Source organism: Nematolebias whitei, chromosome 16 (genome assembly GCF_014905685.2).
Source record: "Nematolebias whitei isolate Nwh7 chromosome 16, NemWhi1, whole genome shotgun sequence".
In the NCBI taxonomy this organism is placed as follows: domain Eukaryota; kingdom Metazoa; phylum Chordata; class Actinopteri; order Cyprinodontiformes; family Rivulidae; genus Nematolebias; species Nematolebias whitei.
In genome coordinates, this window is record NC_056513.1 from 5527336 (window position 1) to 5543677 (window position 16342).

The following is a 16342-nucleotide window of genomic DNA, read 5'->3' on the forward strand; positions in this document are numbered from 1 at the left end:
ATATATATATATTTTAAAAATGCTTCAAAAACTAAATAAAGCGCATGTTGCTGGAGCAGAACGTTCCCAGACCTTTGTCTATGAGTGGAACAGAGCTTTCCTCAGGTTCTCCGTTGGTTTTGGGATTGTTGTTGGAAGGATTTAGGTTGATCATGAAGTCCGTCTTCTTCCAGCCATCCTTCTCTAAAGTCCGACGGAGCTCTTTGTAGCCCCACACCTTCTGCAGAATCAGGCCGGCTCCACGCACTTCCCGGTCAGAGCGTCTACTAGTTTTCCCCAAAGAAAGAGACAAACGTAAATAGTTGAACATAGGAAAGCAGCAAACAGTGAAAGCTGTTATCAAGTTATCCGATCAGTTAATCTGGATTACCCGTCCTTATTGATGAGCACCAGTCTCTCGATTCCTTGACATTCGCTGAGGTTTTTGGCTGCTTCAACACTAGAGCCCAGCACCTCGTAGAGCGTGCTCAAGACGGACACTACGGTCTCCTCCGACACCGCTTTTAACGGTTGACTCTGAGCGCCACTAGGCAGGTTCGCTACAAGCGAAGGTATTGCTTTTTGACCTGACAAAACCCAGACGGGAGAGTAAAACACACTGAAGTACTAACACAAGTCTCGATACATCCATCGTAATGATTTCTGAAACTTCACGGTTAACTTTTTTTTTTTTTTTTTTGAAGGCTTACCTAGTAGATCCCTGTTAGAAGGATCTATGGCGAGGTTGCGAAGGGCTCCAGACATGGCTCGGATTACTCGGTCGTTGTTGTGGCTCAGCAGCTCGGCGACTACAGCTAGACCCTTGTCCTTACGCATCATGGTACGAATGTAGCGCCCGTACTAAACATATATGCAAATACAGTATTTTTATTATTTAAGCAGTTAATCTACAAGACATACAATTTCACAGTAATTTTACTTATGGACTACTAAAGATCTTGATGGCAAACGTCAACAGAAACTTGTTTTTCCTACACACTTTTCAAAACATCTCAAAACCAACGGACGAAGTTTAATTAAACTCTCAGACAGCAGTTTCCCCTACCACTATACAAGCAGCCACCCCCCTGCCCAGCTGACAAGTGAATGTAGCGCTAAGCTAAAACGTTAGGACTATGGATATGGAGGTGGGGCTCCATCCCACCTCCCCACCCCATCTAATAATAAGAACAAGAACAAAAAGAATGATTAATGAACCTTGCAATCAATTTTTAAGAGACTGACCCCTGATGTTTTAAAAGGTGGCATCTTTATCCCACTGACAAACATTTCCCTCTCCAGTAAAAATACTCAAACATTTTAACCAGTTATGTGTTGGGAATAGATAAAGAACCACTAGGAGTTCTGTTTGTGTTATTCTGAAACATCTGTGTAAACCAGTGCGTCTCAATTATTTTCTGTTGCGCTCGCCGCCACGACTGTAAATAGTATAATTTGTCTATAAAATTGTTATAAGTGCACCTCTGCATAACATTGAGTCCTTATTAACATTAAAGGTGAAAAAAGAACAGATCAACTTACGACAAAGATTAACTTTATAAACATTGTTTTTAATCTGCAACAGAAACAACTTAAAGTGCATCAATTTGCCTGAAAAAAAAAAAAACTTAAATCCTTATTTAAACTAAACATTTTTGACCATTTGATACTGAAAAATAAAATTAAATATAATCAATAAATAATAATAATTTCAAATTGATCAGCAAGATTTTAATTCAGGAGTGTTATATAAAATACTATGACCTAAAAAAACAACAACTAATGAATAAATCAAAATGAGGAAGTCGGGATCAATGAGCGCACATCGATAAAACTAAAAAATGTTGTCAACGCGAAAGAAGAAAGAGGCAGGTAACCCTCTCGCTTTGAGTTTACTCTTTGTTGCATGCGTGCTGTGAGTGACGTCAAGAGCGCACGGACATAAAAACACATGCAGCGGAGGTGTCGGAGTTCATGTCTCAGCCGCAGAGGGGAGCGACACGGTTCATGCGTGGCTCCCAAAACGACAAGACAGTCATTTGTTCATAACTTTATTATTAGTAAGTCTGAGAGATACAAACAAACAGCTGCTGGAACGCACGTGACAAAATGAGAACGGTGAAAAAAAAACTCCCTGCGGCAAAAAAAGCATGTTCCCCGGGTCACGTGCACCCCCCGGGGGGGGGGGCACGCCCCTCTATTTGATAAGGGCTGGTGTAAACTATTTTTGAGATTTCCTAGCCAGAATGCTGGCGTCATGAAATAAAACAGGATGAAGACAGACAGCAGTTCTTACAGTCCAGTGTCCAGCACACAGGTTCTGAATAGCTCCAGCTGAAGCTTCCAGCACGGTGGGGTTCTTGGACTCCATCAGAAGAGATTTGTAGATGTGGACCACCTCAGGCTGGAAAAGCAGCTCATAGCCTGCAGGAGAGGAGAGGGTTGGATGAGTAAATGTAATCTTTTGCGTGCGACAAAGAAAAGTGGCATTAACGGGGCCGATGCTCACCTTTAGCAGGTGATGTCCTCTTTGGAATATCGATCGGTTCGTTAGCTGCACCCTCATTTCTTGGTCCTAGAAGCAAACCTCAACATTAAAGTCACAGAAATGCACGGTTTAAATAAGAGACACCTTCACTGTTACGACATCTGCACTAGTTTGGTTAGACGTGCACACTCACAAAAATACATGAACGAAAAAAAGTGTTGAAATGCAATTTCTACACCGATTATTAAAACAGTCATTCACAGAGAAAAGAAAGGTGCATGTTAGAGTTACTACCCCACGCAACCGATGTTATATCAGCCTACGGACTACTGCTTCCACTGAGACGAGAGCAGGCAGCTAAAGCACAGCGTCGTTACACAGAGCTAAAGGAAGCTTACCTTTGGAAAACCACTCATCTGCAGCCGAGCCGAACAGTGGAGAGAAAAATGAAAGAGAGAAGAAGACAAAAAGATGGGTTGAGGAGAGGAAAGAAAGTCGCAGAACAGGAGGCGAGACGAGCGTTTAAGGAAAGCAGCCATAACTGAGCCACACAGAGAACGTCTGCTTGGATCCCAACGACACCGCGGCCACCAAACAGAACCAGCAGATATACCAGATACAAAAAGATCAAAGGATCGAACAGCAGCTCATTTTATTTCACGTCATCCTTTAATACCCTGACAAATTATTAACACAATTAGAAAGGGGAACATAAAAAACTGCATCTCCATTGTCACTACAAACTCAAAAAACTCTGGAAAAACATAACCTTGTTCATTTTTAGGACTCCGCAGTTTTGAAAATATCGCAAACACAAATTTGTGAATAGTGTAAATCGTCCCGCCTACACCAAATCCCATTTCAGACGTTGCAGCTTTAAATCAAGAAGTCAAAGCTCCTTTAGAATAGAACAGAATCGTCAGGTATACAATGAGACTGCAGCGCTTCACCACAAAGGAGAAAAGCTCCAAAACGTTGATAACTCCTGGTTTTTACTTGATCAAATGTTTAATTTGTTACCAAGAGAATGCAACGTTTGGATTGTTTCCCCACTCAGAAATCAAAAAGTTTTGTTTTGTCTTGAAATATGAACAGACGTTCACATAATAAAAACTACCACAGCCTAAAAATCTTCATAAATATTCTTTATACGAATTTAAAAAAGAAAGAATTGAGCTGCAATGAAACTCTTGAGCAGCTCCAAAGACAGTCGGTATCAGAGGACTTTGGTACTGTACATCAAATCACAGGAACTGTATTAGGATTCTGTGACGTGGTTTTAACTCGTCTTCTTAAAATAATATGTTGAGAAATATTCAGTGAAGTGGGCTGTTCCACTTTTGTTATACTGTTGCGTTAATGATTCATTACAGCACACGTATATCTAGTCTAGGGTCAAAACGATTCACAGTACCTCATCTCAAACAACACAAATAAAACAGAAATCTGAATTGGGATGATGGATCCTCACTATCCTTCCAGTTTTTAATAATTCGTTGGACAATTCTTAACCCAAATGTAGTAGTTTCTGCAACCTCCTTAGTAGGGGTGTAACAACACATCGATTTAAATCGATATATCGATTAACTGATTCGATTATATCGTGGCAAAACTAAAACATCGACTCATATCGTCATCTTTAAAATACACTTTTATTTTGAAATTTCCAAAGCACGTCTGTGTCACCATGTCCGTGCGCGGCTGTGCTCTGCGGCCGCCTCAGCAACACGACAGACGAGGCGGAAAACAATGAAATTCACTCTCCTGCTGGATTTAAATCAACTCTGTGGAAATATTTTGGATTCCAGCAGACGGACGGCTCAACAGACAAAACTCATGTCGTGTGCAACAACAGGTGCCAGCGTGAGTTAAAATACTCGGGAAACAACAAATTTGGTCGTTCACCTGAAGAAGAAACACGGCATTGATAGACATGTTATGTAAGTTTAATATCTATTTTTGTTTCTTTATAACTGAAAGGTAATCAGGGCACTTTTAAGTTAACTGGTTTAAAAAATGCACTTAAACATGAGAAATGAGAGACTGTAACAGGTCATTTATTTTTATTTTTTCATTAATTAAGAAAAAATATATATTTAAATGCCTGGTGCCAGTAACAGAAATAAAATGGTTAAATCTTATTTTAATTGTTTTTGTAAATGTATTTATATGTAAATGAGATGGGCACTTGATATCGCAATATATCGATCGCAGACTTGTGAATCAAATGGAATCGAAATCGTATCATGACAGACTTTGTGATATTGAGAAAAATCGTATCGTCATACAAACAATTCAATATAATATCGTAGTAAAGCTGGTGATTTACACCCCTACTCCTTAGATGTTTTCTCTGCTAGATGCATGCCAATGATTTGACCCTTCTCAAACAGACCGACATCTTTTCCACGACCACGCGATGTGTCTTTCCACTAGGAATGTGCGATATGGCAAAAAATTCATATCACGATATGTATTGTGAAGGGTGGCGATAACGATATATATCACGATATGTTTTTGGTATAAAACTTGCAATAAGAATGAAAAAAAGCATAGGGGGTGTCCTTTTGCCATCATTTATTTTGAATTAAGAAAATTCCACTACTAGGTCCAGAGTTTTTAAATAATAAACCAAGTATTAGACTTCTTTCTTGTAGTGCAAAATATATCAAATGTAGTTTTAGCCATATGTTTTAAACTAAAGAATATGTTGTTAACTTTTAACAGTTTCCAGTCTTCTCACTTAAGAAATGAACAGCAAATGAAACACTTCACCCTCCAACCCTCTAGTGGGCGCCTCCTTCCACTTTAAGGAGAGCTGACACTAAATGAGTCTGTGGCTTTGACCAGAGGGTCTCGCAGTAAAATCACACAACACAGCGTTCTTTTCACAGATCAAGGAGCAGGTTTCTCTAAAGCTGACCAACATTTACTTTAACTTTTGACGGAAAAATAAAAAATAAAAACTTTCGACGGAACGCAGTGTTTTGCGCATGCGTCCGAATACGGCAACACTACGGCAAGCCGGGCGTAGTTAGCTTGTAGCTTCGCTACTTAGCTCTCGAAGAAAAGACTAACACCACTTACGCACAGTTTTCAACTAAAAAAAGTAACTATTAAACTGATGACTCTGATTTTACATCAGACACAACATTACTGCGGTTAGCTGGTAGAAGACAGATCTGTATCGTAGGATAAATGTCTATCATTTCCATACCATATATATCGCACATTCCTACTTTCCACGTGGTTGTTTAAGAAATGAGAAGCAACTCATTGCACCACTTGGGGTTAAATAACTTGTTGCCAGCTGAAAGATAATCGCCCATGATGTAATTATCCAACTTATTTGCTTAGTTAAATCCAGGTGGCAACTCTTTTTTTTGGCCAGGCAGTAAAATGGAATGACAAGTTGTTGGATTTATACATTTTCAGTAAAGATGAAGTATCCTAACTACGATGAGGAGCTCGCCTGCCTCCATGCTGTCAGCGTCAAAGAAATATTTACAGGAAAACTAACAAAAAGTTTTGTTTGTCAAAGGACACGCTGCTGCTGCGCTCAGGGCAAACAGTTTCAGATTATTTGACCAATCTTTATGTCCTTGTAAAAAAACATTAAACAGCAATAGAACGTTGCATTCAAAAACGTACGTAAACTTGTACGATATTATCCGTTTTTGAAAAATGATTCTAGAGCGTGATCACTTTACGAAACTGCAGTGAACAAAGCCAAATCAATACTCTGAGTGAAACGTCAACAGCTAAACAGAGAAAAGGCTTTTTCTGAGGAGGGATTGTTAACATTCCTGTGGCAGAGTGGTTTTGTTTGCACAAGTGTGTGTGTGTGTGAGTATCAGTCGAGTGAGAATGTGATGTCAGTGATATCCCTCCAAATGCCCCTGAAACTGACTGTGCATGTCTCTGTCCCGCTCTGTGACACCGACCTTTGCTCTTGCGAGAGCTGAAGCAGCCGCCCTTCTGGCCGGAGGGGGCAGGGCCATGGCTGATGGGCGTGGCATCTTGGTAGCGCTCATGTCCGGGGATTTCACGGTGCAGGTGATAAGACAAGTTCCTCAGCAGACAAACGCAGTTCTCCGTCAGCTGCAGGAGATGGCAAAATGTGCAAAATTGTAAAATTCACTCTTAAAAAAAAAAAATCAACTGAATGCAACAAATGTTAATTATTTTGACTTTCACGTACCTTATTGTCCATATCCTTACAATCAATCTGGGACTGAACGATGTACATGACGGAATCGACCAACCCTGTGCACTCCCTCATCTTCCTCCTGGCTTCACTTCGCTCTGAACTTACATTCCTTTGAAAAAAAAAAAAAAAAATCAAAAAAAAGAAATTGTGTCACAGACTAATAAAGAAATAAGATTTTATAAAGGACAGGCAGCACATAAGATGTCAAGACGTAACAAATATGCCCCCATTCAAGAGGTGTTTGAGGGAAACGGCAGCTAAATGTGAATTTACAAAGAGAGCACAGATTGACCGTATTAAGTTGCGTCTCTGCACCCATGAGTCATTCTTACTGATTCTTACCGAGACCAAACTGAACCGGATGAAAACTCGACACCAAGTTAGCGGAGTAAAGAAACTCAGGCCGCTCAGTGCCAGCCTTTTGTACCCGACTTATTTTTCCCCAGTAAACGGACACACCCTTCTCCACAATACGAGGACAAATTTTCTTCAGCGGCGGGGAGGGGAGGCGTTACAAACTTCTCTTTACTGCATAGTTCGGGAAGTTCATTAACGTGTTACAGCAGGCAAACAAACGAAAGTAGGACTGCAGCGGAGGAGACGACCTCTAAATCTAAAGAAAACAAACTGGAATTTATATATTATTAATCTCTGTGCACGAAAATAAAAATATAGGGTTGAAAGGGAGTATCCAAATAAGCAAGAAAATATTGGTAGATATTTTCTTTTTTAAAACTCATATGAAACAATAAAAGTTAAGAAAATGAACTTAGCAGCCATCTGCTGTTTGTAGACTTCAGCATCCACAAACGGCTTTAGTTCTCAACCATAAACTGAGAGTTACCTACTGAGCTGCACATACTAAACACCAAGGTAACGCTACAATTGTAGCCAAATGCAATTTGGGGCGGCTGGAGCTGAGTGGTTAGAGCAGTCGTCCTCCAATGCAAGGGTTGGGGGTTCGATTCCACCAGCAGCCAAATGCCGAAGCGTCCCTGGACAAGACACTGAACCAGTGGTGTGGACTACATTTTTGTAGTGGGTATACTGTGCTTAGAAACCAAAATACACAGGTTAGTACAATGTAATCGTCAATTTATTTTGACTTCCCCAAAGCAACTCCCTAGGAAGCAAAAGATAACGGATGGATATACGTTCCATAAATACACACATACACATATATTTATTATTAAAAGTTATATTTTGTCCCATTTCCTTTGAACTAAAAACATGAGTTATTTAGGCTTTAAGTGGCTCATGCAAATATGAATGTTTTAAATTAAGGCTTTTTGTTGGTTTGTTTTACAATTTGTGTTTAAAAAAAAAAAATTAATGTAAAAGTAATGTGACCAAGAATCGTCGTTTAATAAGGGTTTTGCTGTTTATTGCTCTCAAAACTTCGAACTGGTGGCTTAAAACTTTACTAATACTTTTGAAACGTCAAAATATAAATATCCGGTCTAAACTTTTATTCTGAAAACCCCCTTGTTCGGGGAGCGGTGGTGCAGAGGTTAGAGAAGGTAGACCTGTGATCGGAAGATCACCGGTTCAAGCCTCGGTACAGACAACATCTAAAATGTGGGTGGAGTAGGTGAAGCACCCACACTTGCCCCCACCCTCATTCACCCCACTCTGGGCCCATGAGCAAGGCCCTTAACTCCCACCATCTGCTCCCTAAACAGGTCTCTCTTGAAAATGAGTTCTTGTGGCTCAATGAGACTAACCTGGATAAATAAAGGCTAAATGAAAATGAACAAAAACTCCCGCTAGCTTCACATAGCTGGAGGAGGAGCGGCTCGCGGTGGCACACGCGCCTGGCAGAATACAAACAGGACCCCCCCCCCACACACACACACACACACACACACACATAATAAAAAAAGAAAGCAGAGCGACACCGCTGTTCTCTGAGGGTGTTTACGACGCATTTCGCCCCAACGTTTCAATACAATGACTTGTGCAATATGTCACTTATCACTGGGCACTTTTGAGTGGGTATACGGAAATTCCCAAGCTTTTCTATGAGTATACGGCGTATACCAGAGTATCACGTAGACTACACCACTGCCTCCGATGTGTGTCCCATTGGTGTATGAATGTGATAAAGCTCCGACTATTCTTTGTGTAGATCTAATAGAGTGCTGTATGAATGGGTAAAGAGCTTTCCACATCTTGATAAGATGGAAAGGTGCTATACAAATACAGTCCGTTTACCATTTACACATTAGGGAACGTCCTACAAGTCATTTAAAGGGAGTGGGCACTCACAACAACCGCAATGAACAGGATTTTGTTGCATTTTTTGTGATTGTTGGGGCCTAAACCATCAAGTGTGCAACAGCTTTTTAAGAAATTTGTGCTTGTTTTATTTTTTACGTTAACATTTTTTTATGCCTTTTTTTTTTTTTTTTACATTATCAATGAAATAAAACACCATTTCAATGGCATAATCCAAAAGTAATAAAGTTAAATTGCTGAATATGATGAATTACAGGCTCCGTTTGAACTAGCAGCTAGCCCGTGTTATTTTAACATTTCTGTTCCAAGTTTGTTATTTATGTCAGCTGTTGACGTAATTGATGTAGATCATGCCAACAGGTTTAAGGTGACACTTCCTCCCTACGGCAAATGCTTTTTTCCACCATTTAAGAGGGAAACTCCTCCCTTACCCTCACTTCTAGCTGTCTGAGAGCCCGGCTGATTGGAAAGGAGCACGCCCAAATATTTTCTCGCATAGTAGAAAAGTGCTGCGGAGACACAGGGTGTCTGGGCTCTCCCTTAGAGACAGGGTGAGAAGCTCGATCATCCGGGAGAGACTCAGAGTAGAGCCGCTGCTTCTCCACGTCGAGAGGAGCCAGTTGAGGTGGCTTGGGCATCTGTTTAGGATGTCTTCTGGACGCCTCCCTGGTGAGGTGTTCCGGACACGTCCCACCAGAAGGAGGCCCAGAGGAAGACCCAGGACACGCTGGAGGGACTATGTTTCTCGGCTGGCCTGGGAACGCCTCGGGATTCCCCTGGAAGAGCTGGCCCAAGTGGCTGGGGAGAGGGAAGTCTGGGCCTCCCTACTTAGGCTGCTACCCCCGTGACCCGACCCCGGATAAGCGGAAGAAAATGGATGGATGGATGGATGGATAGAAAAGTGCTTGTCAAGTGAAATTTGTATTTATATTCAAACATGTTTGCAAAGCCACATCATTGTAATGCTTTGACTTGTACAGATTACAGCTGTAAGATTTGGTGTTGGACGCGTTTTCATCCTGCAGGCTTGGATTGCATTAAGTGATTTTAGGCAGGGGGTGAAGAGGATTTACAAAAAAGTAGCAGTGATTGTGCAGGGATTTGTTGAATATGCATTAGTTGATGCAAAAAAAAAAAGTCAATATAGTTTTTGCTGAGATCTTTCCCGCTGTCAAAATCTTATCTCTTCAAAATCGCTCGTTACTTTCATTAGTTAAAAAAAATGTTTTATTCTATGAAATTATGTCCCTCTTTAAAAACTGTCCATCTTTTTCCAGACTTTTGTGAATCCCGACAACACAAACTTAATTTTTAAATATCTTCGGCCACTTAAATTTCATATTCATCAGATCTACCAACTTAGATTGTGACAGATTCCAACTTTGTTGTAGAATCCGTTAATATGAAAAAAAAAAGACATGAATTTGTTGGGAAAAAAGAGGGAACGTAACTTTATGTCCAAACTTAAAGCTGCTACACTTTACAAGACATAAACTGACAAATGTTGAACTTTCGGTCAGTTAATCCCTTTTATCAAACACAACAGAGGCTACAACTATTATCAATAAAGACACTTGCTCTGTACTTCTTCCACAGCCACTAGTGTTAGTCGCCACAATAAAGAGATTACGAATATGAGCAGTCCTACTTCTCATGTTGGACAAGTCTAACAGGAGCAGAACGGTACCAAACCCAGTTCATCATAAGATTCAGAAGCATTTCTTGTTTTCATCTTTCCTGCACTGCTTCAAAGACCGTTGATGCTTAGCGAGCCGCTGACTTTGATGATGTGCAGAACACCAAGACCTTCAAGCATTCAAGATAAAATTATTTAGAGAAACTTTCCCCACAAGCAGATGAACACTAATTAGCAGTTAACGAGGACAGATACCAGCGCCACCAGCCAGAAAAAATGACTGTTTACACGGTACAAGTCAATGCCCTACTGTTCCTGCTTTACTTCTCTTCTTGAATCCTCTCCTCTAGAGTTCATTTAGACTTTATCTTGAATAAAAAGCTAATGTTTCAACCAGATGTCTTTATTTAAAGTTAACAACCCATTAGGTGTGCATTTAATTACAGAAAATATCTTTACCAGTCATAATAAATTAAGCATTTCATTTTATTACTATAATGTTACGTTTAGCTGTGGTTCTTATGGACGAGCTTCTTTTTTTCTACTGAAAAACTACTTTTATAAATTTTATTCTTGTCTGAAATTTATAATAATTGAAGGTATTTAGTAAAATGTCCATACATTCTTGTAAAAAAGTGCAAAAATGAAGTTCAAAAACTGGAAATATATCAAAGTTAAAAGCACTACAGAATGATTTTACTGAGGAATGTTGTCTTTCTTCCAAAGCAGCAAAGTTTATTCTGATTGAAAACACTAAGTCTTTGCATTCCATCATTCTCCAACCTCATTACACACATCCGGCTCCGTTAACTTGCTGAGTCTTCCTTCCACCCTCACACCGTTCTGTCAGTCTGTTTTCTGGCAACCCTCCACTTTGTTTTTCCTGTCTACATTCATCCTTTGCAGCTCAGATCTGCCGCTTCCTTTCCTTCTGTCCGTCTTTGCTTCATACCTCAGACAGCCTGCTGTATTGGTGAGCGCCACCTCCCACTCAAGATGTCTGGGCTTGCAGGTTTCCTCGCCGCCTCCCGCCCTGTTGCTCCCTTGCTCCCAGCCCGAATGGGGCACCATGACCTCGTCAGAAAGGGCGTGCAGCGCATGGTCCACAATCTCCATTTTCACAGAATCGTGGGACGACAGGTTCCACATCGTACCTGGGAGAATCACAGGATTTGAACATTTGAAATGGGCAAAGGCTAGGTCCACCCACACCACGTATCGCTTTTAAAAATAGACCCATAAAAATTAAAAATAACAGGAATGAATCACTTGGTAGCTTTACCTCTTATCATATGAGGTGGATAAGTTGTCTCATAGCTTTAATGCAGTGAGACAAGTTTCTTTTACAAGAACATTTTCAGTGTTTCTGTATTTTAATGGGAAAGTTGAGGTTATTGTGCATATTGACTTGCTGCAAGAAACAGTTTTTTTTTGTTACTGAAATCTTTACCTTTATGGAATGTTTACTTTAGTGAAAATAAGAGACAATTTTTAAGTGCAGTAATGAAATCCTTTCAGGAAAGAAAAAAAAAAAAAACTCTTTACTACTCGAGTATACATCATATTTTTACACCATGTCTTTGTTACGAAGTAGAGCCCTTTTAATTTCAAACTGGTCCAAAAATTGGAAAGGCCAAACAATTCTGCAGACCAGTTAGAAAATGATCAAACAAACCAGTTTTTCCCATTCTTGTACCCACATTCACGTCTAGCTTGGGAAAATAAGACTTCAGTTTTCACGGGTCAGTGGTCGAGCTGTTGTCAGGTTTAGATCAGAGTCTTTAAATTTCACTTGTGCTATCACAACCCCGATCTATTCGGAGGCAGGTAAACTATTTGCATTTGTTCATCGGAAGTCAGAATCAGAGGCAACAGGTCTGGGAGAGGGACCAAGAACTTCCTATCCCTGGCTCCTAAGGTGTTCTCAGGTCAGAAAGAATAGGTTGTCCCTCCAGTCAGTCCCGACTCTGCACTTGGGTCTTCTTTAGGTTAGACGTGCTCACAAAATAAAATAAACTCCTGTTTGGCGGCCAAACAGCCTCAGCTCACCTTTTTATGCATAGGAGCAGCAATTCTTTACCCTCTAGGTCCCGATACTTTTGAAAAATAAACTTATTTTAGCTGCTTTTATCCTTAATCTTATTTATTTAGTCGTGAGCTAAATCGCATGATCTTGTGAGGGTTGGTCAGCTATTGGTTCATATTAAAATGAACTAACACACACAAAAGACAAGAAATAAAGTTTGGAAATTGTAAAAAGAACATCTGCACTTGGTGGCAGTAGAGTCTCCGTTGAACGTTTTCTCACATCTGGAAATCCTATAAAGGATGGTCTGATGAAGTGGGACAGAAAGAAGAAACTGGCCTGTTGTTTTTACCATTTCAATAGTGTATCAGGAATGGTGCATCCCGTTTAAAAATATGTTTGCATTGATATGAATACCAAAAATATTTGGCTTATCAGAATGGGACTGAAGAGAAAATTACTGGTCAATAGAAAAGTGTACAAAACAAACTTATTGTATGAATTTTGATTCAGAATTCAATTCATGTTTTCCCCATTTTAATTTTTTTGTGTGTGCACTTGTTGCAATTCAGCATCTTCCGTATACTTTGTTATTACGGAAATATTTTCCACACAGAAGTACACCGACATCGTTCATTTCTTCAAAAATAAGATTCTCTTTTTTGACATCTGCTTCAGCATACTTGCTCTATTCGTCTTCTACTTTTGGTTTAAACTACCGTTCTGCTAGGTTTAGCTTTTAGCTAGCCTTTAGCCAACTTTAAGCTTCTAACTTCTCTTTGCTGCTTTAAGCTAGTGTTTTGCTACTTGTAGCATTGAGCTAACTTCTGTTTCTTTTAGCTTTAACTCAGTTTCAGCTTCGCCAGTCATTCAAAACTTAGCATTCATGCAGTTTTTTTTTTTCTAGAAAATAAAATTCTTCTGATTACCAGTGACAATGTTAAAGTTTCTGAAGAATGCATGAGTCCACATATTGTTTGACGGTGTAAATTTTCAGGACTAATAGACAGCAAGAATAAAACCGCATGCCTGAATAGATCAGCCTCCAGTTTATCCGTGGAATACAACATCTCGTTATCACAGTTTGAGTATTTGCGTGTTCGTCCAACCTGTAATGATGTCCGTCAGGTCCTGGTCGTGGATCTTCCTCAGCAGCCTGATCAGGGCAGGAACTCCATCACAGTTCTTAATGGCGATTTTATTATCCGCCTCTTTGCCAAAAGAAATGTTCTTCAGCGCTCCACAAGCTGCATAGTGGACCTACAGGGGACGCCACGACAGCTTTATGAGTCATCAGTGTCACATAAAGTAAGCACAACTCGACGGTTTTAGTAGAGAAATTCATTTAACCGTTAATGTAATTGTGAATTGAGATGACGTCTGTTGTGACTTGGCGCTATATAAATAACCTGAATGGAATTGAATTAGCGAGTTGTTATTTTTTTAAAGACTTTGATAATAAAATAAATGTTTATTTCAAAAAGTTTATGCACGTTATACAATCTTTACGTTTTAGATAACCACATAATACACAGTTTGGTTTAGTTCAGTGTAATTAACACAAATTTAATGAAGTCTTTAAAACTCATTTCATGCAGATATGTTGCAGTAAATATTAAGGAATCGGAAATCGGACGATACTTTCACAGATTTTTTTTTTAAATTTTAACAACAATTGTCTGAACTTCATTTATATTTCAGAGCACTGCCTCGCGGTCAGTTAAAACAAGTTTGTATTGTTTCTAGGATATCGTTCAAGGGTGTGTTTTTCAATAAAATATTGGAAAACTGAAGGTACCTTAAGACCTTATAACACCTGACAGTGTCGCATAGAAAACAAAATCGGTAAATTCTTTTTAGAAATCTGTGATCGGCCAGAAAACTGCAGTCAGTGCACCCCTAGAACACTTTTCACAAGATTTAAAACAAGTTTCAGAGCAAGAAATGTCAAAATATATATTTTTTTGTTTTGAATGCATGGTGTGCTACAGTTTCATCAACTTACAGCTCAACTTCTATTATGTTTCACCTCTTACAAGGCTTCTGGTTTTATTTTTAGTTTTTATCATCTTTTGTTATTTTGTCAAATGAGATATGAAGTATCTTGGGCGAAATTCTTTTTAATTGTTAACGAACCTGGCATGCATGCGGTTTTTTTCCCGCCAATTAGTAAAAATTCACCACAGTTAAATCCGAACGAAAACGAACCAGAAAAAAAAAGAGAAAATGTTTCAGTCAAACGTTGACCTCTTTCATTCTGTAGAGATAAGAGCCCTTAAAATTATTCCAACATTAATGGCCAGGCGTGTTTATTCTTAAAACAAACACAAAAAAACTGAATATTCAAATGATTCCAGTAATAAAAATGACAACTTGAACAGACTGTATATCAGAAGCAATTTTTAAAAAACTGTAAACTGACCTCTCTGTTTGGGTTGTCAAGCATCGACACCAGCGCAGGAATGCCTTTCAGACGCCGCACGTCCGACTTCACCTGAAAATTAACAGAACCGGTCAGGTTTATAAAGCCCATCAGCCCGAGAACTCCAATGAGCATCATTTTGTAAAAATATATATTTGTAATATTTCATTATGAAAATCCTAAAAGCATGGGCAAAAAAAATAAACTGATTTAAATGTATTTAGTCCATCACATGTGCTGCAACATCTCTACATAAACATATACAGTAAATAAAATATCCAAAACAAAATTGCCGTTGTGTCGTAGTGCCACACTCTGTGTAAAGTTACATCAGTTGGATGAAACATTTAGGGGTCGTTCACAGTTCAACATTTTCACACGCATACAGAACGTACTCTTTGTAGAGACCCTTCTCCCACAAAAGTGTACCGGTGCATGAAAACGATGACGTGCACGAAGCTACGCTATGCTAACATTACTACGGGTCACTTGTGTGATGTCATCCTTGATTAATGGTAAACACCGTCGCCCTTGAACAGGAAGTGCTTTCCCCCTTATACATACCGGGAATCTTCTGACTCATGGTGTCAGTTTAACAGAGACTTTAACCAAACCTGAACCGGACATTAGCAAGAACAACACATTTCCACTCAAACATCGTAAACAGTCAAACATTCCAACAAAGTTAAGTCAGGACCTCTGGACGGTTTATTTTTTTGTTGAAACGTTTCTCCTTCATCCAAAGGACTTCATCAGTCCGAGGAGTCACAACAAAGTCAGCCCCACAAGCAGCACACTCACATAGTGGGCCAACCAGTTTGATGGTGATAAGGTGGTTTCTGGGACCCACCCTCTCCCCCGTTGACTCCTCTGAGGCAGCCATGGCCAAAGTGGTTCAAAACGTCAAAAGTTCATGCTCAATAATCCAGGTAAAAATGTAGGCTCCATATGGAAATGGTAATTTTTTTGCTTACTTGGTCCAGCTCCCCAACTCATTTTACACTTTGAGTTTAGATATAAACTGGAGGCTATTACGAGTCAACTCGTTTGTTGTTAGCGTGGTTGAATGCACATGCATGGTGACCTATGTGTCAGAAAAGGTCGGTCTCAGATTGGCCAACCTGTATGTCAATCAAGTGACAATTTGCTATCAGCTTAGCATGCATGTTTTTAGTCTGTGCCGTTTTCTTTATCCCAATAATAAGTAAATGTGCAAATCTCTGCAATACATCAGGACGATCAGCTATAAACTGCACAACAAAGACACATATATACTTGCAAACACGTCACACTTACAGTATTACACCATAAACTGCAAAAGGGTGAACATACAAATAAAAAGT

General features: G+C 39.6%; 1 protein-coding gene across 4 annotated transcripts in view; it reads right to left on the bottom strand.

Moving 5' to 3' along the window:
• The window catches only part of ctnnd1 (catenin (cadherin-associated protein), delta 1), a 44741-nt gene that overhangs the window by 7272 nt on the left and 21127 nt on the right, over positions 1-16342 (bottom strand). For 3 of the 4 annotated variants that reach the window (XM_037689596.1, XM_037689594.1, XM_037689597.1), the window contains 11 exons: positions 15000-15071; positions 13687-13837; positions 11504-11705; positions 6669-6786; positions 6412-6568; positions 2866-2883; positions 2489-2554; positions 2276-2403; positions 690-840; positions 371-566; positions 73-266 (listed from right to left, as the gene is read on the bottom strand). In XM_037689596.1, coding sequence (XP_037545524.1) covers positions 73-266; positions 371-566; positions 690-840; positions 2276-2403; positions 2489-2554; positions 2866-2883; positions 6412-6568; positions 6669-6786; positions 11504-11705; positions 13687-13837; positions 15000-15071 — 1453 coding nt within the window. The remainder of the gene's footprint in view (positions 1-72; positions 267-370; positions 567-689; positions 841-2275; positions 2404-2488; positions 2555-2865; positions 2884-6411; positions 6569-6668; positions 6787-11503; positions 11706-13686; positions 13838-14999; positions 15072-16342) is intronic. The other variant, XM_037689595.1, reaches the window with a different exon arrangement.